The sequence below is a fragment of the Etheostoma cragini genome, chromosome 16 (genome assembly GCF_013103735.1).
Source record: "Etheostoma cragini isolate CJK2018 chromosome 16, CSU_Ecrag_1.0, whole genome shotgun sequence".
NCBI lineage: Eukaryota > Metazoa > Chordata > Actinopteri > Perciformes > Percidae > Etheostoma > Etheostoma cragini.
Window position 1 is genome coordinate 6,069,562 of NC_048422.1, and position 26,197 is coordinate 6,095,758.

At 40.6% G+C, this 26,197-nt stretch overlaps 1 protein-coding gene across 3 annotated transcripts in view; it reads left to right on the top strand.

Moving 5' to 3' along the window:
• whrna (whirlin a) overlaps positions 1-26,197 on the top strand; it is a 185,876-nt gene that overhangs the window by 145,036 nt on the left and 14,643 nt on the right. For 2 of the 3 annotated variants that reach the window (XM_034896884.1, XM_034896885.1), the window contains 5 exons: positions 7,409-7,621; positions 14,773-14,994; positions 19,715-19,789; positions 21,288-21,870; positions 23,117-23,283. In XM_034896884.1, coding sequence (XP_034752775.1) covers positions 7,409-7,621; positions 14,773-14,994; positions 19,715-19,789; positions 21,288-21,870; positions 23,117-23,283 — 1,260 coding nt within the window. The remainder of the gene's footprint in view (positions 1-7,408; positions 7,622-14,772; positions 14,995-19,714; positions 19,790-21,287; positions 21,871-23,116; positions 23,284-26,197) is intronic. The other variant, XM_034896886.1, reaches the window with a different exon arrangement.

Genomic DNA, 26,197 nt, shown 5'->3' on the forward strand with positions numbered 1-26,197 from the left:
TTGTTGTTGTTCAACTGTTCATATAGCTGTATTGGAAATTGTTGTTTTCTGACTTATTGTATTAATCATTGATTTTGATTATTGATCTGATAAAATAAAGTCTTTGTTCAAAAAAAAAAAAAGTGTTGCCTAACATTGTTAGGCAGATTGTTAGACCCAGCTTGATGTATTGTTTTTATTGGATGAGATTTAAAATCTTTATACACCATGTCCAGTGTTTCCCACAGGTTGAGAAATTGGTTGGGCTTTACTTGTGCGGGTGTCTGGGTTCTTTAAACTATTCAAACGAAGGTTTGTGAAGTTTTTATTGAAAACAATGACTACATTACATTAACCGATAACTATTTACGTATTAAACAAATTAGACTAAACTTTGAAAATTTACGATAATGATAGTACTTGCAATAAATGAATAAATATTAAAATGTTCTGCGTTTCTGCTGCTTTCAGTATTCTGCTAAAATAAATGTAACACAACTTTTTTTCTGCCACATGGCATTGTTTTGTCATGAATTACATCCCACTTTGCAACACAGTTATAAAACATATACCTTATTAATTGATATTGTACCTGTATGGTAACGAAGAGGAAAAGTGCTTTGGTACCCACTGTAAAGGTGCTGGTTGTAGCTAATGCAATTCTCGGTGGGTAACATAAGATCACAACACAGTTCAACACGCTCAGTCTTAGTCTCCCAGCGCAGCAAGGCTTCAGTCGGTATGAGAGCTGAAAACGGCCCCGGGCACACATTCAGTCAGCCCCCAGCCAGCCAGCAACCATCCACCATCATTACAGCCCCCAGCCAGCAACCATCCACCATCATTACAGCCCCCTGCCAGCTAGCAACCAGTTCAGTCATCACTTAATTTCGGTGCTAAAGACGCTAACGGCATTTTACTGAATCGTATGGAAAAAGACCCAGGCACCCAAGTCAGAACAGCAGCCACTCGTAACGTTACCCCTCCGTTAGCTTTACTAGTGCCCAGCCATTTTGCTTTAGTCGTCTTTATAGTTACCAGACAAAACAGGGATAGGGCACCAAAAGGACTAATAGTAATTTAAATATGTGGTAGCATTGGATCTGGACGGGAAGGATAACTCTGGGAGTTGGAAGGGGTGTGTCGCGATTCTGCCGTCTCACTTTTGTAACGGAGGTTTGTGGAGCTGAGTGTCGCAAATTTGGTTTTATTTTGCATATCGTTACAGCCCTATTAAATAATATTCAAATATTCAATGCTCAATTGCAGCCCGTTACATAATATGTAATACACTACTCAGGCTTAAGCATCGGCAATGCCACTACTAGCATGTGGTTGTTGTTACACATTCTGCCCACTAGAGGGACTTCCAACATTAGCCTGGCTTTGAGGGGACCTGCACGCAACTTTGTTTGCATTTATTTTCCACCACGAGCACACAGCAATTAACTCTAATCAACAGAGAACTCTGTGATGAAACATTAAACAAGTGAATTGAAGCGGCATTGTTTTAAAGGCTACTGGTGCTCGGTAAGCACAATGACATGTTAGAAAGCACTGTTGAAATGATTTGTCATAAACTAGCTAGGTAAGTAACAAACTAACAGCATTGACAACCAAGCCAAACGGTGCTGTTACTACTATTTAATAATTTAAAACAAACTGTTTCTCGCATATCGTCTCACTACTGAGAATACATAGCTCAACTCTGACAAGGTTAGGGCAACTAACATAAACTTTAGCTTTTTCCATGAAGCTCTGAGCTATGCTAACGTCACTATACCTCGCAAGACGCAGTTAGAAAAAAAAAAGAGCTTACTAATGTTAACATAAACACTTTGGCTCAGTGGATGTGGATTTTAAAGTCATGTTAAAACTTTTCCCATCCTTCTTACAATTTGGAAGTAAAACTACAATGTACTTTGGGTATAAGCCATAAAATCGTAACTGTTGATGGTAGACTTAAAACCAGCTACCACATGACTAAGTGATTGTATATGCTCATATAGATGCCAAAAGGTGTTGGGGCACCTTGTTTTTAGATAAATGTCTTTTATTTGCAATATCTTGGATAAGTACTTCATTACCCAAAATCCTGAACAATCCCATAGTGATGTCTCTGATTGGTGGAACTCATGTTTGTGAGATTAGGAAAATTCATAAATTGTGATAAGAGCAGGGTCGATTTCACTTTTTGGCGATGTGTTCAGAACAAGACCAATGCTGGTTTCAGCCCTGTCATCGAGCAGCAGACGAGATCTGATTCCATAGCTTGTAAGCATTTCTGTTATGAATCATGGTCTTTTTTTGCTCCCTCTGATAGAGGAGCATTGTAATGTGGTAAAAGGAGAACACCCTCGTCCAAGGGTATATACTGTATATAGTTATCTGTCAGCTTGCAGTGGATACGGCTAGTGATGTAGCAAATATGTGTGTTATCAAAACTGGTGTTGCAAAGACCCAAATAAAGTTCACATATAACCCTTTGGGTCAGGTGGGAATTGATGATGGAATTGTGAAGCTAATGTATTAGGTGTTTCTAAGACTGTAGTATTTCCACATGGCAGAGGTACACTTGTTATCTCCTTAGGTCTCGAGTTTTAATACCAAGATCTGTCCTGTGAGGTCAGACACAATCTGTGCCACCATCGTGTGCAATTGATTTTTATTGCGTTGGCATGGCAATCTTCTCTCTCCTTTCTTTTCTGTGATTGTCCTCGTCCTGTTTTTATTTTTAGAGGGAAAAGAGCTTTAACTCCCCGTGAGGGGATAAAAACCTGTTGTGGAGTGTCGGGATGTGAGCTATATAGGAAATATAAAATTTAGCGTTACTCAAGTTTCATGTCGTCATGGTAAAGGAGCTGGTCTGTTTTCATCAGTGATTAAAAGTTGGGGAGGACTCAGTTGTCATCAACCAAAGCTTGGATCTTTGGTCACACTGTAAACATTTGTTAATTAATTTTACTGAATTTTGATCATCATTATTTTACAGATTTTTCTTCAAAAAATTAATTATTTCACTTTACGTAAAAGAACATAAAAAACTGACTGTGAATAACCATAAAAAATGTTTTTTTCAAGCAAAACGTAATGTACAAATGTAGTGTATTTCCACAAAGGTTCCTTTTAAATTTAATATGGTAAACTATTAAATTAAATACATTATAACAGCATAACAGATATATGGCTTCCCAGCATTTCTTTATTTTCTGTGCAGTTTTGTCTCTCTGTCCATCGGCCCTGCAGGTAACCTACATTACTGTAGCTTAAACTAGCGTTCAGAAGTCCTCTTTTCCTCCAGTTAGTTGATTTGGACGTCCAGAGTCATGCAAATATCAACACACATTTAAACCTAAATTTACATGGTTGCCAGTAAGAAGCTGTTTATCTTTTTGCTGTTGGTGAATTAGATAAATAAAACTATTTATCCCAAGTTAAATTTTTGTGCAGGATTTTCTACACTAAATGGGAAAGAGTGCAAATAGATAGGGTGCAAAAAACAAATTATAAACATTAAATGTTATCAGTAAGGTGCAAAAAAACAAATGCACAGAACAATGCCAGAAATATAAACAGGATGCCAGTAATTTTTATCCATGTTAGGTGCAAATTCTAAATATACACATGGCAAAAGTAAACCGTTGGAATCGGTAAAGCAGTAAAAAAACCACTAGTCCCATGATCTATAGCTAAGCTTCGCAGTTACTGTCTTTGCTGTTTCATTCTGTTTAAACTGCCTATTTATACTATACTATACATTCATTCAGAACGCAACGTCTTTATTTATCATATGCACAACAATTACAGTCCAGGGAAACAGTGATTGCAACGAAAATACTCTGTATCGTCTTTCATACACCGTATCGTCTAAAGTATTGTCTGTCATATTTTTCTACCGTATCGTCTACCGTCACCCTACCTTCTGCCAGACGGCATCCGGCAGAACACTAACAGTTTGTGGCTGGGTTGATTGGGGTCTCTGATTACCCTGTTGGCCTTCTTATATAATCTTGTGGTGTAGAGGTCTTTAATGGATGGAAACTGAATTCAAACATCTGCGTCATAGGTTACTCAAATTATTTTCAGATTTTACAGTTGGTTTCCTGAATTGCTGCAGACTATTTTTGAAACCCAGCAGTCAGTCTTCCACTTCATTTCTAAAAGATTTTTTGAACCTGTTTGAATCCAACAGTGTTAGTCATCCTCTTTCTGTTTTGGTTGTTAGTACAAAGAGGTTTCTGCCAACCAGTTGACAAATCTATAGCTCAACCCTTTTTGGGCGAGCCCCCCCTATCCATAACCAGGTCTCTAACCGCCCCCTCCTCAAATAAGATGGAGGCTAATTGCCCTGAATATTATATTTGTATGCCCTAATATTAGGCCTATTATTGTTTTTGCTATTGTCAAAAAAAATCAAAACATATCATTAAATGACAAACGAGGTTTATTAGTTTCCCAGGTAAAAAAAAACATGAAATTATATTTATAGGTGTTTAAAAAATGCAGCCATTTGACATTCAATTTAAATTGGGTGACAACAGCCAATCAGAACGACTAGATATGCAACATACATTTTACAATTAGGTATTACAAACACTAACCGTAGCCAATGAGAAACAGCTAGCAATTTAACATTCAAATCTATTTATCATTCAAATCTTAATCTATAGTATAATCGAATTGTTCCAAAGGAAAACAAGCTGGCACTTATCAAGGGGTAAAAGCAGAAGGATTTACTTCAGAATCAAAATAAGTTTAGAACCTTTAGAACCTAGTTCGAGCCCTTTTTGATGCTTAGAAGAGTATATGTTTACTATCGCCTTTCTTGCGAGTAAATAGCTAAAATAATGTTTGGCGATGGAAAAGACACAGTAGAGACCAACCCTACCTTAAAACTGCTAGTGTATTTCTACCCCCCTTCCATAGAAAGCATACTAACTTATAGTGTCTGTGTGTGGTCTGCCAGCTGCACAGCAGCAGAGAGGAAATCGCTCCAGAGGGTCGTTACCACTGCCCAGACGATCATTGGCTTCCCTCTCCCCTCTCTGGGAGCATACTAAAAGATCCATCTCACCCTAGATTCTCTCTGTTTGAACTACTGCCCTGTGGCAGATGCTTCAAACAATTGAAACACAAACAAACGGACTCAGAAATCATTTTTTATCAAAGCCATTAGAGCCATTTCAGATTTATAAAGCCATAACTGCACTTAACGCAACTTGGGTATGAAGGATGAATTTTGCAGTGAATGTATTGTATGTGTGGTATATCTTATGTCTTTTTGTGTCTTTACTTTCTTTTTCTATTTTTGTAAAGCTGATAAGTCTCTTATGTGTTTTTTATAAGGACTTTTAGAGGCTCTTTTATATTAATTTATTCACCTTTTCTGCAATTTTGCTGATGTTCTGCACTGAAAAGACTGCATCCAATTTTATTGTACATGTACAATGACAATAAAGGCTATTCTATTCTAACAAGCATAGCAGACATAAGCCCTGCTCCAGCTTTATCTGATTTGCGCTTTATCAAATGGATATTCTTAGTGGTTGTTGGTCACTGCGATAAAAAGGACCAATTTGCTTAACCGAATTTAGAAACCCAGCCAAAGAAGGACCTCATAGATGGCCCAGGTCCAACAAACCAACCAGCGTTACCGGATGTCCATAAACTGTAAAAATTGTGGTTTTTATAGGAAAAGGGTCCTCTCCGTCCTTGTGCCTTCTCAAGCAGACCTCCAGCAGGAGACTGCAGTGGTTCCACTCCAGTTGCATGACAAAGGATTTCATTAGTTTCCTCAAGTGCCGATCTGCCCTCTGATACGACAGTGAGAGACAGACTAACGGCTAGCTTGCCTCATGTGGTTCGTTCCGCGACGCCCTTCAGTTAAGTAACCGCGACACAAATGCTTTAGAGAAATGTTGGTGCTAAGCATTAAGGTGATTAAGATTCAGGGTAGCACCAGAGTTCACCTTGGGCATTAAACAGTTGTTGGCTCTACTCGGACCGATCACTGGGAAAAATGCTGATCATATACACAGAGGAGTGCCGGCAAGAGTTGAGGTCGAGGTGAAGGCAGAGAGCGAAGGAGGAAGGGAAGACAGCGCCGGGTCTGTGTCTTCCTCTTGTTTCCATCTCGTACAAACTCAGGCAGACAAAGACCCTGGAGCTGTGACTTTGAAGTGTCTTTGATTAAGGAGTTTATTAAAGAAAAGCTGTGTGCTAGCCAGCAGATAACTTAGGAGAGAAAAGGATCAGGCAGAGAGGAAAAAAAGAACAGATATGGAGAAGAGAAATGATATTGGCAGTTCATCAGTTTCTGAAGCAAGTGTCATCTTTCTGATTGGCAGAGAATCCAGCTGGCACATTGGAGATCGATGTGAAAGCTGGAAAAGAAGTCACCCACATGTGTGAACGTTACTTGCTGCAAGCTGTGGTGTTATTGCCACAAAGCATTAATGATAATGGGTGATAGGACAGCAGGAGGAAGGAAGAATGATAATTTATACATTTGGGACAAAAAGACTGATGGGTAGTTCCGTGTACGTGGTTGTAAATAATATTCTTGTTCCTGTTCTGTCCCCCCTGATCGGGTTCCTGTCTTTGTTTTCTCTTTGACCCTCCGAGACCGTCCTCCCCCCGTCAAATGGGCACAGAAATGGTTTGTTCAAGCACCAGTTACTCTAGGTTTATACTGGTGGAGCCCACTAGCGGCCGTAGTAATTGCGACTGGAGCAAAGCAGATAGTAAGGTGACGTGATATAAGGAGTTTATTTTAAAGTTTAAAGTTTATTTTACTTTACGAAACAAACGAAGCTACCTCACTATCTGCTTTTGTGTGTAACTGGAATTGAAGTGTCTGATTTTAACTAAAACCATAAACTTTCATCGTTATGTTCTGGGGTTTCATTGACCACCACATCTGCCCGTCCTCATCCTCCTCATCCTCCATCCTGTCCATTAAACACTCACCTTCCTCATTTTTGCTTCCCTGGCCGTCAAATCCCCTCCTCCCTTCCTATCATATTTTCTTCCCTCCTTCCCATTCTTCCTTACAACCTTCCTATCACATCTCCTTCACCCTTCTACTCCCTCACAACTCTTCATCCTCACTCTTCCTTTTTTCTGTGTTGTACTCTTGTTTCTTTTCTAATTTTTCACTCCTCCATTCCACCCTCACACTCCTCTTTTCATCCTTTCCTCATGACTGTCATCCTCTGTTTCTCTACATCTTACAGTACAGCTGATGCCATTCCTATTTATGACCTGTTCTTCACCTCTTCGATTTTCCCATCATCCTTTTTTCTTTCACTTTATCACACATAAAATATAAAATAAAATCCATACAGTAAGTACATATAAAAAGCATTAAAAAAAATCAAGTCTTCTCCATCTCTTGTCTTTTTCTTCCCTTCTCCTCCATCGACACCAGCCTGGGTTTTATAAAGGTGTGGCGGGGTCACAGGTGACCCTGTCCAGCCTGGTGAACCAGTCGCGGGCCATGCTGGAGGAGCAGGCGCGCCACTTGCTGACGGAGGCGGAGCGGCAGACCATGGTCTACTACGTGGAGGAGTACCGGGACGGACACATCGGTGTGGAGCAGCTTGTGGTGGCGCTGTTCGAGCTGCTCAACACGCACGCAAAGGTAAAAGACCAGGAGGCTTGTTTGAGAAAGGAAAAATAAAAGAATCATTTTTCTGTGTGGAGACCCTTAGACAGTCTCTCTCTTTGTTGGATTGCAGCGGGGTTTGAATGGAAGCTTCTGAGCCCCCTGTGAGATTTTTTACTTTATGGTTTTTTTACTTTATCCCTAGGTCTTAAAAGTCTTTTTTGATTTTCTTACAGTCTGCAGTAGTTCACCTTGTAACCAACACAATAAATCAAAGGCTTTTATTTTGGGTTTCTTAAGTACAATGCTGTATCACACACCCACAGAAAGCTTCTCCAGCTGCCACTGTAGTCCGAGCTACTATACAAACTCCGTACTGGATGGGTTGCTTTTTTTATAGTACAAAATCTAAAATAAGAGTAGGGTTTATTTATGGTTAATATCTTGTTTAAACCCACCAGCATTGTAAAAAACTCAGTTTAATGATTTAAACCGAAGTCATTATTTAAATCAACTTATACAGTTAATGAGTGCCAGATTTGTGTGAAAAGCTCAAAAATAGGACCATCACTGCTACTCCTACAAGCAAATGTCGTTTGCACCAAAAAGTTGAATACTGTTAGCTGGTTATGTTTAAACACACACGTTTCCATTCTTTAAAAACACTCTTATGGTTGATGTTCTCCCCAAAGATGTTTGTGGTGAAAAGAGACACTAAGTTGACTATTTAAATATGCTTTTGTTATGTATACAAAGTACTGTTGAGCTTTTATTCTGAAATGAAAACCTATAGATGAAACAGAAAGTAGAATTAAGAGACCTGTCATCAATGGTAGGGGCTTGGCTGCATTCGCTTAGTGCCTGAAGTTGAATCCAGAGCAATCTTCTGCATGGTCAATGGTCAAGGAGCAAGCACGCTCACTTCTAGGCTATTTTGAAAAGGAGTTTGGCAGAGATAAAGGGCGCATCCAGGGTCAAGAGCAGCGTCTCACTACAGACAATCAGACAGCAAACAGAGGCAAACCTGGAAAATCAGGCTTAGGTCAGTTCCACACCTATCCTAACACCCTTAGCCAAACCATCCACTTTCTCTCTTACAAAGACAAAACAGTAAGACTCAACACTAGCTTTCCACCAAGACGTCTCGCCCACAATGTCAGAAACACACTGGACAATATACAACAGGGTGAGCATTTATATGAGTCAAAGTAGCAGGCACACCTGCCACTTTACCCTAACTCACCTCACCCAAGGCCAACCAGGAGCAGGGCCCCACTCCATTCCAAGCAGCCCAGATTGTTTTCCTTAGAATAACACTCAGGATTCCGCAATAACTGCCCACATGATAGACATTGCTAAGTATCTATCACAAAGAGAATTGGTGACCACAGGGCTTTGTAAATTTGTTGATCAGCCCAAAAGCTACAGAACATGGCAGCCCTCCTCAAATGCCATCGAGGGCATAGAGCTGACAGCCATTGAAGAGTTAGATTTATTAGTAAATTGGTTAGGGAGAGAATCATCCAAACATGTTATTACAAATTAGAGCTGTTCATGTCACTGCCCCTCAAGCTGCACTTTAGTTATCCTGGAGCAGACTCCAAGAGTGCTATGCCAATCCTGAAGGTATAGAGTGCGCTCTCTTTAAGCGGCTGGACAACTTTCCTTATCCAAACTATCAAAGAAAATGTCAAACTAAGATAACTTGGGGATCTACTCATGGAATTACTTACAGTTAAGGAGGATGGGTACTTACCTTGATAAACCACAGGACATTAACCCCATTGTTGAAAAGTTGCCACAAAGCCTACAAGAACAGTGACTCACTTTTGGTGTGAACTATAAAGCACACTACCAGGTTTGTTTTCTCCCATTCTCTCACTTTGTTGATTTTGTCTGTTGTCGGGCAAAGGCAAGAACCTTCCTAGTTTTCTCTTGACACACAGCAACCGCATTCATCACCGCAATGAAAAGCCCACAGCAAGGCCTGATGGTGTTAAAACTGCTATATCTGTCCGTGACAACAGAAATAGCAGTGATCTAGCCAAATGCTGTCCACTTTACAACAAACCTCATCCTTTTGAAGTAATGTGGAGGTGCTGCTCTGTTACTCACATGGCTAGGAATTATCCAGTAGAGCTTAAGTGCAACAAGTGTGAAAGTGATCATTACTGCAGTAATGCATCCAGAAACAGCCATCTCACCAGCAATGTCTCCCTCATCCGATCCATTCACAGAGCAGGAAAACACCTCTCCTCCAGAGGTAACTTCAAGATGCACTGAGGAAGGCGGAGAAGGTCTTCCGTCTTGTGCAAAAATATGCCTGGTGAAAGTTTACTCACAAGGACAAAGAACGCTCAGCCAAGATGTACCATCAGAACAATTGCTCACTGGTCAAATCTGAGTTTTTTCAACTTTTTGGCATCCAACGTACTCGTTCACCTTTCACCTGTGCTGGTAGCACTGAAATGACTGGAAGGAAGGCAATGGGTTTCCAGATGGAAGCACTGAATGGTCAAGTGTGTTTGGACTTACCCCCACTCATCGAATGTAACGAGATCACGAGCAACAGAGAAGAGATCCCATCACCGGAAGTTGCTCTTTCCTGCACCGGGTGTTTGTGTTTTAGATACATGTTTGTGCTGTTGGCGTGTTTAGTTGCTACCATTTTACAAGAAATGCAACATACAGACTCGCTCAGGTTAAGTGAGTCACTACAGTCATTTGGTTTGAATCCAAAGTGCTCCCACACTGCAGCTGTCACGATTGGCTTTGGAACCAATTCTATCTTTTTTTTTTGTGTTATTCTTCCAACTCTGAACTAGTGTTTTCTCATGTGGCTCTTTTGCTGCACTCCGTGGTAGGCTACGACAGGAGTCTCGCCTCCCCACACAGAGAACATGCGGCTGACAAGTGACTAGAGGGCTCACTCCTTGTGACGCTAAGGAGCCAAGAGTGGTCATCCAGTCTCTTTGGTGGAGTGAGAGAGAAAGAGAGAGAGAGACGAGGAAAACAAACAAGCAATTAAACAAAAAGCAACAAAACAATTAGTAGATTTGTTGACTATTGCGACAAGCCTAGGCCTATGGTATCTGTCTTTCAGACCAATGGCAGTAACTGTATCTTGCTCTCTGGCCCTGATTTGAATCGTTCACTGCTTGGAGTTCAGAAGAGAACTTGTGGCGATAACAATTGACATCCCAAAAATATTCTGTGGGGTTTTTGCAAAAGAGGACCACAGAAACTATTTAAGATTTCTCTGGTGCAAAGATAACGACCAGACATATAGAAACAGAATACTAAACAGAATACTTGCGTTTGGATGGTAGAGGCTTAACATCCAGCGTAATGTGGGTGTGTCTAGGGACGCAGACAAGTTAGCTCACCGTTTTTAGGTGATACGCCATGTTTGTAGTCCAGCTGCGATATGCAAACTGTTACTTGCAAACTTTGCATTTGACTTTTTCACGTTATCTATTTTTGTAAAATGCTGCCACACGGTAGAGGAGGACTGACTGGAAATTAACACTCAAAATTAAATAAATATTCTGCAAACCACTAAAAAAAGGCTTTCTAGTTCTTTCTTTAAACCGTCCCCAGTGGGTTGGGCTAATCCAACAAAAGAGAAACAAGGGTGGTGTTCTGAAGACAGACTGTTACCTGTGAAACAGGAATGCTCTGAAATCACCCCCATTAGCAATTAGTGCTTTCCACCCATAGACCGTAACGCTCTATGCTTCCACCTGATGAAATAACACGGCAAAAAATCGACCAATCTGAATTTTGGTCGAGCCAGAACGTATCGACCAATAAATTGACTAGTTGACTGGCAGAATACAGCCCTACTATATACGGCCTTTGAAGATCAGGCCAAGAAGATGAACAGAAGTATGATCTGACTGACGCCATTTTTGTTGACCGGCACTTTTACATGGATGACGATCTCATCTCCCTCCTCAGTGCAGCCACGGCCATTGATCTGCTCAAGTGCTCTCAAGCCTCACTGGCAGAATCAAATCTCAAACTGCACAAAATTGCCTCATAGTGTCAAAGCGATGCAAGCTTTCAAACCTAGAGATCTGGCTCCAATTCTTAAAGATTTGAGCCTTGGTGATGAAGCTCTGCCTGTGCAAACAAGTCTTGGGTTGTGCTGGGACATTGGCTCTATCTATCTCCTGGTTCAGACTATTTTGACTTACTAGGGCTTCAAAGGCTAGGTTGAATAGATAAGAACAAAAACATCCCTGGCTGACAACCCTATGGAGACAGAATGGTAGGAACATGTCATCTTTCATATGTATTAAGGCTTTGAGGGTGTGCATAGATAATTTCCAACCAATTGATGAAGTCTGGACCAAAGCCAAAATATTTCAGGGAAGACAGCATGTACCGCCATTCAATATAGTTAAAAGCCTTTTTGGCAACTAATGCAATTACCACAGACTCTTCCCTAAGTTTCTGGTATATAATGTTAAAAAGACAACGTAGGTAGAAATGTACTGTAGGTCTACCCAAGACAAAGCCGATCTGGTTGCGGTGTTTAAAACTGGCTGTGTATTTACAGAGTCTGTTGCCAACTCTTTGCTGAGTATTTTTGTTTCCATCTGGGGGAGAGAGATTGGACAATAGGATGACATCTTCAAAGGATCCCTATCCTTTTTAAGGATTAGCGCCATGTTAGCACTGTACAGTGAGGGAAGTAAACCTGTGGTTTCCTTTGAATGAGTGAACATGCGCAGTAGCAGAGGGGTAAGATTAGATGAGTATCTCTCATAAAGTTCAATGGTGAACCCATCGGGCCGGGAGCTTAGGAAATTGAGCGGTTATGGCAGCATCCATCACTTTAGTCGCTACTTGTCTAATGTCGGCAGTTGGCTGTTCTCCAGAAACTTGTTAAGTTTCTGTGAATCGGAAAGTACCAACAAAGGTTGTACATGGAAGTTCAACCCCACTCATGCATCTCATATAGGAGGGGCATGGGAACCCATGATTGGCGTAACAGAAGTGTCTGCGATAGTCAATTTGAATCCGTCTCTGTCACCTCTGATCCTGTTCTGCCAACGCTATTGACTTCTGCAATACTTTTAACCAAAAAACCAGGTGTCTCTGCTCCAGCCATAGTTTGAGTGAAAAGGATCTTTTCAAGTGTCATTGGAGACAAGTACAGGAACTGGCAAATGAGTTCTGGTCTCGATGGAGAACTGAATACCTCCATACTCTCCAACCAAGACGGAAGTGGCAAGTTGGAGACACTGTGCTTCTCAAACAGAGTCAGTCACCTCGCAAAGAGTGGCCATTGGGTCTTGTCACTACTGGAATTCCAAGCATTGATGGGAAAGTCCGCAATTTAGAGGTCAGAACAACATTGCAAGGCAATGTGCAGACATTCTTAAGGCCCATTTCGGAAGTTGTCTTGATTTTGCCAAGCAACAGTTCAAGTTTCTATTAAGAAGTTCCAAGTATGTAAGGCCAGACGTGGAGTGTTATGCCCAAAGATGTTTGTGGTAAAAAGAGACACTTTGCTGCAGGGCCTGAAGTTAACGTTTTTGACCATTTTGATTTAAAAATCCACCCACTGTGACTTTTTACCTGCCACTTTTTTTGCCTCATAAAGGTGAAAAACAGGAATTGCTGTATCTCTATAAGCTTACTCGTGGACATTGCACCGTCAACACATGCTGGACTTACTTATTGGACTTTAACGTATCATTGCACCTTCAATAATGTAGATGTCCTCAATTTAGGTAATCCTGTACATCCTGTCATCTGCGTTTTTTCCTGCATCCACCCTGTGTGATTGTGTGTGTTTGTGTGTGTGCGCGCGTCACTTACGGGGGGAACAAAGAAGCAGCCCCGCCCGCTGCAGCGTACATTGATGTTTAAATATTTACAGGCTGGCAGGACGTCTCTTACTGTACATTCAGTGATCCGGACCAGTAAGCAACTGCGTACCCAGCTTACCAATAGTTACACGTCCGAATCACTTAATTCTCATTGGTTACCAGCCAACGTGGCAGGTAGATTAACAGTGTTATCTGCCAATTGCAAAATTCCCCCGCATTTGGCAGGTGGGCGGGTGGTAATTTCATGCCCTGCTAAATTAACTGTTTAAATAGGCTTTTATTGTTAAGTCTACAAGGTACTGTTGAGCTTTGATTCTGAAACAAAAACCATAGAGAGGAAACGGGAAAGTAGAAGTAGAATAAGTAGAATTTAGAGACCTGTCAACAATGGGAGTGGCATGGCTGCATTCGCTTGCTGCCTGAAGTTGAATCCAGAGAAATCCAGTGTGTATCCTTCAGAAAGCAATGGCTTTTTACAGCGATTCAACTTTGTCATCATAACTTACCTGTTGTAAAGAAGCAAGCACGCTCACTTTCTGGCTCTTTTGAAAAGGAATTTGGCTGGCTGTTTGTTTATGTTCATGCTTGGAAGCAAACATAAAGAGGAGAGGGAATGCTGTTATTTAACTCCACTCCTCACAAATGCTCAACCATTCCAGCCACTGTCCATTCAGTCTGAGTATATTGACAATGTTTCATTTCCATGATTGCTCTGTTGCCACCAGAAATTATGCCAGATGTACCTTATTTTGGCTGAATGTCCGTCACCTTCCTCTTTCAAAATTTTTCCAATGCACGACTAAAACAACCTTTGTACGTACACATGTACAGTATGTACACAAGTTCCTTATTCGATTGTGATTGGTTCAATGAAAGGCCAGATCATGTTTTTCCCCCATTCCAGAATGCTGTGTGGACTAGCCAGACCCTCCTCCGCAGCACAGTCGAGGAAGGTCTGCCAATATAAGACTAGTTCAATCTTAACCAGAGTTGATTTTAATATGGGTTTGGAGAGGATTAAACCAACATTTGAACAAAAGCTAAAAACTTCTTCAGTTCAAAATAAGGTTCACAGTATACGACAACCAGTGTTTTAATTCAGTTAAATGTTATTTATACTATCAAATTGTAGCAGAAGTTATTTCATGACACCTTACAGATGATAGAGACTATAATTAACAAGGATGCAACAATTCCCACAAGAGCAAGCATTTGGTGCTAGGTGCACTTGTTTTGGTCCTTTTTTAAGGTTAATCTTAGTAAAAACCCACTCACCAAAACTGATACATCATACTTTTGCCTTCCCTCTTGTGTCTTCCCCCTCTGCACCTTCCCCCCCTTCAGTTCTCTCTGCTGTCAGAGGTGCGAGGTCTGGTCACCCCACAGGACCTGGAGCACTTTGATGGGCTGGTGCTGAGACGCGAAATTCAGGCTCTAAAAGCGCGACAGGGGACAGCTGGAGCAACGGCGCTCCAACCAGACTCCCTGTCCATGGTGTCATACCCAGACACCCTGACCTCGTCTTCAGCCAGCTTCATGACCAACACCACCCTCAGCTCTGCACGGGTAGGCTGGGTTTACCAGTCGGATAACAATCTGGCTCTTCTTCATTTCATGTACAGTATGCTCCTGAGTTTGTCTAGATGGGCAGTTTTTCTTTTCTTTTTTTATTTGACAGTTATTGGGTACACGGAAATATAAAATGGATACTGTGGGGAGAAAATGGAAGCTTTCTTTAGCTATGCGTGTGTGTGTAGGTGTGTGTGAGATAGAGAGAGAGGCAGCGGTAGAGAGGTGGTGTGTTATATTTCCATGGATTATAATGGATTCTGCTGTAGAAAAGAGTCTGCATTGGACTTTGATGGGCTGAACAAAGACACATTTCATTGCTTTCCTGTTGAATCCGAAAAGTCCTTCAGCTGAAATTTGATAGGTTGTGTTTTTTTTTTTTTTCATCTCAATAACCCACTCACTCCCAACCTCACCCCAAAAACCTGGTCCCTCTCGTCCCCTCTGTAGGAAAGACTGCTCTGGCTGATAGATATGATGGAGGTAGGAGTCTCTGCTGAAAGTAATAAATGCATTCCAATCACATATACAGGACACACACTCAGGGAGATGTAAAGCGCACACACACACACACACACACACACACACACACACACACACACACACACACACACACACACACACACTCCAGTGTTTGCAGTGTTTTTCTTCTTGGTTTTTCCTTTCTCTACCTTGATTTGGCCAATAACTGTAGGGCTTTTAAAGAAGGGGATGTGTCTCTCCACAGTCCTAATAGGCTGTGTGTGTGTTGTGACTGTACATGAAGTCTGTGGCAGATTTTGTTTGTATGAGATCACTGTTACAGAGAAAAAGAAAAATAATTTTCCAGAATATTGAGAAGTGTTTTAAATAACAGATCTTTCTGGTGTTTCACTTTTTTATGTGCATAAAACACAAGGTGGGTAGACACATTACCTTAATTAAACATATGCTTTTGTGAGACTTACCCTATCAGCCTATTATACACTTCTGTCATGACATACTTTTGTCACTCCTTAGGGGAAACTATTGTTTTAGTTGTGTAATCCAATGCTTATTCACTAGAGCAAAGCACATTAACTCGGGTTTAGCCTTTTAGTATAACAATCTAAAGTGAAGCATAACAAATTATGCCTATATTACATTTTCATTTGATCAGGGTTTTAATTAATTTAGGAGACAACTTGCCCTGCTCCTCTTTTCTGTGTATGTTTCTCATTATATCAGTGGTTTACTGGGCACCTTTAGTTCAGTCCAGTTTACACATGCTAACAATTTGAAAAAGTGTTGGTAAGTAAGAAACTGAGTAAGCAAGTCATGTGTTTGGTTGTGGATAAGGTAGACTACTGATTGCAAAGATAAGCACACACATACATTGACTAAACTGACAGCAGAGATAAACTATTGACTATGCATATTTTTTCAACAAACACCTCTGGTGGGTTTTCTTTGCCCTTCTGCTTTCCCTCTGAGAAGTGACGTGTGTGTGTGTGTGTGTGTGTGTTAGTCCTAGTCTTAGTCTTAATTTTAATTCCACCCATGGGTGCGTGTGTGTCTATTTGTGCTGTTTTGTACCCATGGGTGCCTTCTACTACTGCTGTGTAAAGCAGATTACAGAGCTGGGTGGGTTTGGGAGGATGACAACACTGGATTTCTGATCCACACTCAAAGCCAGGTAAACAGTCCCCTGCATACCAATGCTCTTGTGCACACACACAACACAAACATTCACACATTAAGGAGATAGACACACAAACGCAGTTTTAGTTTAGAGGATAAACACGTTTTGTTGAAAAAACCTCCGATAACGTTTCATGTTTTTTTTTTATTCAATGAAATGTATCATCAGATTATTTCAACAATTATTAGATTAGATTAGATTCAACTTTATTGTCATTACACAGGTACAGGTACAAGGCAACGAAATGCAGTTTGGGTCTAACCAGAAGTGCAATAGCAGTAAGTGCAGGATACAATGGTTCCGTAAGTGTAGGACATGGATATGTAAATTATGTAAATTATGATCCTAAATTTAATCATATCTCAATATATAAATATCAGTATATAATGAGATATGATTAAGTTTAGGCAACTAAATACTTTCAAAAAGCCTAAAAAAGCCAGAGCCAACGTTAACTCTGTGTCTGAGACGAGTTATGAAAACAAAAAGGCTTCTGTGTTCAGGCTACTTTCAAACATACCCAATCAGAACAATACATTCCTGGTAGAATAACCTGCCATTATATATGCCACATACTGCCTGTGCAGTGGGGATGCCACGGTGAGCACGTCTGGATCAATGGAAGAACAGTTAAGAATAAAGCCTGACTGAATGTCAGGCTTTGTTCCTAACCTTCTTTTCCTTGTGTATTGCCATCCTCAAAATCCCTTCACTTCGGGAAACATTAACCTTCCAGCTAGCAAGCTACATGCTGAAAATGGCAACTTTTGAAGAAAATTTGGATCTTGCAACAAGGCAGGCCTGCTTTCTTATTTCAGGGAATGGTTGTAAAGATTTACAAAAAAATATGGGTATGGCATATCCAATCTAACTGGGATGTTTCTGGACAGACTGGAGGAATTGCTGTTGACAAAACAGTAATACAGGAGGAGCAAATATTCATATATCTAGCTAATTTAAATAGTTCATCTTACTGTAATATGTGAGCAGTTAAATTCATGTAATATTTTATGTGCCGTTTCCTTTTGCAAGTTCCACCAAAACAAGTTCCTTCCCGAGATTATTTTGCAGAGCAAGACTTGCTGTGTGCAGAACTAAGCGCCCAAGACAAATATGATTGGTTTAAAGATATGTAAACAACCCAGAATGTTCCTTGTCCTATCCTGGATTGTATGTTTGGTATAGCCAGACCTTACCTTCATACTCTTACCGTTGTGATCAAAGCTGCTGCCCCTCTTCTGCCTTTCCCTCATTGAAATGACTGTAGGCGATGTGAAAGCACCTTTAGTATTAAAAATAAGAGGTTTTATATGAACATGGCACTGATACACAATACTGAACTAAATGGTTTTTATTTTTATTTAAAGAAAAAAGCAAAATGGCAATGTATGCCCAACCACCGAGTAACAGATTACCGCATCAAGACTACTGTGCGGCCTTTTGGCATCTCAGAAGCCTTCACACTCATTGATCTACAATATTACTCTATCACTATTTCAACTTCTCACGGATACCTATAGCCATGCCAACACAGTCCTAATTTAGGTATGACCACGACCTTGCCCAGTCAAAACACTGCAAGAATGCCAGATGCCACAAAACACCTTCCACAATAATGTATCTGTGGGCAGATCAGTATAAATGAATGAATGAATAAACTCGTTCAAGCTCTAAATGCAGCACAAAGTGATTCACAATTCAACATCAAGAAACACAAGTTAAAAAATATACACATACACCAGGATGACTGGAGGAAATGGAATTGCTTCCACTGTTGATGCAGTTTAACATCTGTGATTCTGTCAAGATCCTCTTGAGTCATTTGCTATTTCTCAAATAACATAAATCAGAGCTGCTGTTTAGTCTGGATTGTATCCCATTTGTCTAATAATGGTCACTAAGTCAGCGTAGAAATCATCAGGCATTGCCTTTCATTCCTGCTGAGAGACATGTCAGACGACACGTAGAACTAATTATAGCTTGCAGTCTGTCAACAGGGATATCAGGGGCAGGCAGGAACCAACCTCCAGGATCAAGATTGTCAACAGCCGTTGCATCCGAGGTGTCACGGAGCATGTGGTAGACACTATGAAGGGCCAAAAACTGTGACAGCCATGTCTTTTCGTCATGCCAAGTCACAGACACAGGATCAGTTGTTTTCCACAATAACAAACTATGCAGGGTAGATTTTAGTTGCCAGCAGATCTTATTCTGATCCCAGCAGTCAAACATGTTACCCACCACCTCCATTCCGCCATTTTTCACCATAACAAATAAACTTCACACTACTTTCTGCATGTGCACTGAATGTTGGCATTGGGTGTAAATCATGTTCTGCAGGATGGCCTGATATGATTCCTGGGTAGACTGAGACACACACACACACACTGTAGAAGACACAATCACACATACACAGCATGCTCTGACTGCTTACAGTGGAGAGCAACGTCTCGCCATGTAGAAAGTCAATTGTGATAAATAAATTGTCAGTAAATTGTAAGTGCTCCCTGTGCAGCAACGAGGGGTAATTAAGCTGAATTAATGGGGCTTTTGTTTTGGTTTAGTGGCAGACTTAAATGAAGGGCAATGTTTCCCTGAACTCAGCTCCTCCGCTCTAAAATCCCTCACAGATCTGCCGCAAATTTCCTCCTCTCTGCCACGCCGGTGGGATTCAGCTGCCCAATCCTGCTTTGAAAGCTGACGGCTCTCTATCGATTTACCAGCATGTGTGTTTTGCTTTGCTAGAAAACATGATAGCCATGTTTTTGTTTCTTATTAGCTTCCCTTACTTATAAACATTAAAATTGACATGCAAATGTGAGCAGATGTTGACGTCTTTCCTTTTCTCTAGTAGACCTGCTTGTTTCTGGACCAAGGCACATCTGTGTTTAACATTGATCACAAGCTTTCTCTCTGTCACTTTGTTTAATCACTCTCTTCTTCCCCCCTCCCTCTCTGTTTTTCTGTCTTTGCTCTCTTTCATCACCCTTCCTTCTATCTCTTTCACCTCTGCACCTGACGTCCCCTCTTCCTCCATTTCTTTCCTGCGTCTCTTAGAACAACAGCGTGGTGGAGAGTAATAAGGAGGATCCTCCAGAGAGTCTAAACACGCTGCTGACCGACATCTCTCTGGTGAGCCCGACAGGCAGGCAAAGTCCCTGCTTTGACCTGATAAAGATGGATGTGACATGGGGAAGAAGTAAGGAGGGGTGGGAAGAAAATAGTAAAAGAAAAGAAAAGAAAAAAAGGGTGATGGAGGCACTTGAGATGTTGCTGAACAGCAGGCTTTGTATTGTAGACTGAGGTGGAGTGGAACAAGCTTTTGCACCAAATGAGAGTAAAAGAAAGACAAGTTGAGCTTTGGGAGAGTAAGTGTCTGGGTAGCCTTTCTTCATCTTGTCTTTGTTAAAAGTGTAAGGTACAAACTCAACACTAGGCCACCTGACGTGCAGTTGTCCTTCTACCGCTCTGTCTCTGCAAGAAAAAAAGAGTTTAAGGTTCAGGTGGGGAAAAAGAAGTTTCCAACGCAACAACACATCAAGAGGTCTCATCTATTCATCCTGAACAGCAGGAGACGAGGAGGTCAAGGAGAAAGCTTTTAGTCTGCAGTCATCCAAGGCTACCTGCCACTCAAATCATACCTTACTTTCCTTTTGTAAACTTTCTTTTACACTCATGTTATGTCTCTTTCCATGCGCTGGTGAGCCACTCATGTCTCAGTGTCCATCCCACTGTTCAGTTTGTATTTGAGCACTCTTACATTGAAACACAGGATCCCGGACGGAATCACACGGCAAGCAGCGACATGTTGGACCTGGTTTGGATGCTATAAACGGCTGTTATTGTCACTAAATCTGGTAGAGTGTTTAAACAGGTGTCTAATACAGTTGTGTGAGTGAACATTAGATAAAATCATAAAGAAAGAATACAAGCCCTTGGTTTTAACCTTATTTTTGATTGTACTTATACTGCATATTACAAGTTAGGGGTGTAACTATAAAGTCATTCAGATACATAGGGTTCAAAGTTGGTAGTAATACATTCGTTGGGACTTCTTTATTCCTCTTTGGATGTTTAGCTCAAAATACCAAAAACATATTTGTTATTTACTTCTATTGACATTTTGTTTTTGGTGCTAACAAGCATTGGAAATTTAGAAGGTAATTTTTCAATTCTGGGAATACCACAAATAAAACTGTTTGCCTACATTGAATTATTGTGAAGCCACCCAGCAGATCTTTAGTATAATAAAGAGTAAGTAAGACCTCAATGTCCTCAGAGTAAATTTCTGAAATTGGAGTAACATTCTCAAAACCTATTGATTTTTTGCAAGAAATCCTTATTAAACTATTTACATTTGTAATGCATTTCTTTAGCATATTAAGCTTGTGAATATTTTTTCTCAGTTGTTGAAACGTCAGTTGACGGTGTTATTGGATAAAATGGTATTGTGCCCTCTGGCATTTCATTCATGATTTTTCAATCAGATTCAGTCAGAGATCTGATTTAGTGCATTAAATATTTCAGCTCCATAATGCATACGGTATGGTCACATTTTGTATTGTGTTTTATTGTGGTATGGTAAATTGTTATACGCTTAATCAATGATGAATATATCCTCTCACTTCAGGACGATGTACAGTCCACCACAGCTGAATCTCCCCCCTCCTTCAAGCCTCCGCCCCCACCGGGGGTGCACAGGCACCCAACTAGACGAGATCAGCTCAACAAATGCCCCTCGTCCGAATCCTCCCACTCAGGCTTGTACTTCACAGCCCCGGCCTCCCAAAACCACAGCAAAGAGCCAGGACACGTACCCGCCTCGCCCTCACTACACCACAAACGAGAACGTCCCAGGGAACCGTCTCGGGACTACGCGGTTGTCAGAAAGCGAGGTCCCTCGGTACCTTCTAAGAACGAACAAATAGCTGCTGCTCACTTGTCTATGGTAACACAGCACAACATCGGCCCTTTCCCCAGGGTCCAGTCTCCAAGCAGAGGCACCAAACCTGCTGCCCCGTCCCCTTCACCTCCACCTCCACCTCCACTCCCTGCTCCTAATCCGCCCCCTTCTCTTCCTCTTAAACTGGTGTCTATGTCCAAAGCCTCCCCCTCCTCTCCTGGCTCTGAACAGCGGTTTGTTACGGTGGAGGTTCACAGGCCCAACGCAGAGCCTGAATTCAACGAGGTGCGCCCGCTGCCCCAAGCTCGAGGTGAGGAACGTAGAGCTCCAGAAGTAAAATGTACCACGGGTCGAGTTTCTCTTGTGTGTTTGCCCTCAATTTAATAACATGCATATGTATGGCTGCAACCAATAATGTATTCAATAATTATTTATTAATCTATAAAATATTTTTTCATTGAGTAAATGACAGAAAATAATAATAATAACAACATCTCACTCACAATATACCAGAGCTCAGATTGACGACTTCAAACTGCTCCTTTTGTCTGACGTACAGTAAAATCAAAGAGGTTCCAATATTAACAACAATGTAAAGCATTGACATTTGGGCTTTTTACTTTATAAATAAAGTACACAATTGATAATAATCAAAGTGTTTCTGCAGATGGACAGCACCGCTAACATGCGGACAATTAAAAGGTTTAGGCCCCATCATTTTATAATTTGGTTGCTTGAATTACTGTAGGAGTTTGTGCATGAGAATTAGGATGTCAAAGATCTCACATATGAATTAAATGTTTTTTTTAAAGAGTCTACACATTTTACCTGCGTAAATCTTTTCAGGTTCTCCTCTATCACCAGTTTAGTGTATTTTAACAGTGATAGCCAAACAACTACGATGATAAGGCATATGTTTATTGACTTTGTATTTGTATATAGGAGCTTTGAAGCACACCATGCAGTGTTTCACACCTCACCATCTATTTGTAATGACTTTAAAACCAAGGTCAGATGAGATACTGCAGTTGGGATTCATTCTGGGCAGATTCAGAGGCTTTGTTATCGTGCTTTGCTGTAATTAAATGAGCAAATAAGCAGTTTCAGTTATGGAGATGTGTATAAATATCCTTCACATACAGGGTGTATAATCTCTCCAAATATGTGTTTACTTGAGCTTAAATGCTAAAGTGAGCAATTACCCAGAACACTGCGTAAGATTGCTATACTGCATGCAAAACATCACTAATCTTAATAAGCTTTTCATCTTGTATTACATCTTGAAATCTGATCTTTTTCAAAACCAATCTCAAAATCTGGTTGCTGGTTATTTTGTGGGTGGGGGGCGTTGCAGTGCAGTTTAATTTAATGTGACAACATAGATCCATCAATTTGTTTCAATACAACACTTAACTGTAGAAAGCTCTTGAAGCAACAGAGTAAAACCAATAGAAATAAGTGTTGCATTGTTTTCATACAATAAGCTCTAATGGCCCAACAGAGGGTGGTGTGTTAAGATTCCCATCATGGTGTCATGTCTGCCTGTTTACCCTCAGGTGGCGCTCTGTCTCAGCTGTCAGACAGCGGCCAGACCCTCAGTGAGGACAGCGGGGTGGACATAGCTGAGTCAGGACACATCGGCAAAGACAGAAGCCCACATTCCTCACGCACACGGCACCCCCGAGACACTCAAGGGGGCGGGGGGGACAACCCCTCCAAACCGGTGAGGGGGTGATTCAGAACAGCAGTGAGCCAAACATGGATGGATGAGTGGAATAATTGTTAAACTGGAGGAATGGCAAATGGATTCAATTAAGTGTGTGTGGGTGGGTGTGTGTGTGTGTGGGTGTGGGTGTGGGTGGGTGGACCAGCTTATGCTAAAATGACATCTTTAGAAGTGTAAAAGGTGAGGACATTTCTGGAGAGCAACAACACATTTGAAAAGTTAGATCATTTTGGAAATAAGAGAACATGTTTTAAATGAGGACATTTCAGAAAGTAAGGACATTTCAAGGAAGTGGGGACATTTTTGTTAAGTGAGAACGTTTGAAAGTGACAGTAGTTTTAGAAATTGAAGACCTTTTTGGAAATTAATGACATTTTCGGAAAGTAAGGATAATTTAAGAAAGTGAGGGCATTTTGGAAATTAATTTTAACATATCTTAAGTTGAATACCCTCGGATGTTGCCAAGGGTGGAGGGTATGTGTAAGTCTGAATGTGTTCTCATGTGCATTTTAAAATTGTATTAACAAAACTAAGAAATACATTTTATTCATTTGTTGAGGTTTTGTTGAGTCACTCGGTTTTAAGGTTAGTAGTTTTAGGAAACGTAGCTATGGAGAAGTGTATCAATTATGTCACTTTGAATCCTCACAAGTATAGAAGTACAAACGTGTGTGTCAGCTGAAAAACAAACAAGAGTTGATTAATGGTTGTGCTTTATTGCTAATCCTCCCGAATCTGTTCTCCAACCTAACCGTGATCTCTTCTCTCCTTCCTTTGTTTGCTCACACAGACTGTTTCCTTTGTTTCCCTCATTTGTTTAGTTCTCATACATATCATTCATTCACATGATCCATCATGTCTTCCATTGCTCACTGCAGTGTAGCATTAACAAACTCTCTGTTTCTTATTGATTGATGGGAGAAATAACAAGTAAGGATGGGAGTAGTCCAATTCTTTATGATGAGAGGGCTGTTTGATTAAGCCTGCCTGTTTTTAGATTAGAATAATTATGCAGAAAATATGAAGGCTGAATCAACTTTGTATCACACAAAGCTGCATTTTATTGCAAAGGAGCCTGGCATTTACCTTCTGTTTGCTCATGAGTGTGCTGCAAAGAAAAACAGTCTGCTCATAAAAAACACTTGAATTAACTTAAAGAAGATACTTGTTTAGGCCTTGTTATTGTCTTATCCTTATGTCAGTCAAAGCACAGCTGGTTAACTAGGACAGAATTGGGGGCAGCGGTGAGAAGTGTGTAAATGTGATCCAGTCACTGCAGAAAATATATTGCCAGCAACATATGTTGAAATATAGAGAAAGCTGAAGTGAAGGTGAGCAAACTAAATTGTTGTGTGATATATAAAGAAAGTTCAGCCCTCTCCTCTTGCTCGCCTCTGTTCTACTGGCTTTTTGAGCTGAGTGTGTTTTTCAAAAAGGGTTTTTTATTTGTTGGCCTTTTTTGAAAAGCTAAAAAATATTGTTTCTGAGATTTTCTGTCCATATTCAAAGATAAGTGGTCTACTATTGTGCTGGAAATTAAAATTACAAAAACTTATTTTAACAAAGGGCATTTTGTTAGCATTCAACAGTTAAAGTGCACAAGAGGCTTTACGAGGCCTACAGTATTTTAGGGATGTGTTATTAAATGCTAATAAAATAATCAGCAACAGTCACACGTCTCTAAAAAAAAAAAAGCTGATGTTTTTTTCTTCTCAGCCCTGTACCATAAACATTATATTCCCATATAACTAAAGTGAATTCTCAATTATGTTTCGATGGAAACAAAATTTCTTCCGGATAACATTTGTTTTTGATGTATTATGTATTATGATTATGATACATGATGATACATGATGATGATGATTATTATGATGTATTATGTATTATGATGTATCTAATCAAAGTCAGCGTATAGATGAGGTAGGCATTGATTGATGGGTCAAACAAACACAGGACACCCAGGAGACTGCTCTGTGTCCTGTGTGAATCCAAAAGTCAACGTGGTTTTTAACCACAATGATTAAAACTGGGACTGTATCAACGAGCGCCTGTTGCTGGTACAAGAACGTGTGGAAGCAATCGTAATCCAGCAGAAATCATGTTTCTCTCAAAACTAAATTGAGAATGCAGTTTACCTGTATGGGAACAATGTTTTTTAGTGTGGGTCTGCTAGGTGTGTAAATAAGCAAACTGTTTGCTAACATGTTGGCAATAGCAACTCTACAGGTTGTTAATCTGTGTGTCTGTGTCCGTCAACTCAGCTCAGTTTATGAATATTTCTGCCCCCTAGTTACCCAAAAAAGGGGGCCATTTTGCCTTTATTTGTTACTGACAGAAAACCCTGGGCTCAGAGGGAGGGGGGTATGACATGCAATAAAAGGGTCCCCCTGTCTTCCCAGTCAGAAGTAAACAAGGACTGTTCTATGGTATGTATCTTAACCACTTGGCAACCATTAATATTTACCTTACAATATGGACCTACAATCCCGGGAACATGTTTCAGAATAACATAAAGAGAAAAGAAACTCCTCAGGGAAAAAGATGTCCCATATGTCATGGAAACCAGTGCTAGAGAAGCTTTATGAGAAGTGTCTAAATTGTAGAAAACAATTACATACATGCCTTGTAGGGCTGCACGACTATGGCCAAAATGATAATCACGATTAATTTTATCAAAATTTTGATCGCGATTATTCTCACGATTATTTGTTGATATTAGTCAGTCCACAAATGTTATTATCACACACTATTTATAACTGCGAGAGGGAGTGTGATGGACGTACTCACAGAGAGACGGCTGACTCGTTATGAACGGGTCCAGCGGGTCGAATGGCAGGTAAACACGTCGTGTGTATGAAACGTCTGTATCGTCACTGCACTGCATTTTTATTAACTATAATATTCTAGCCAT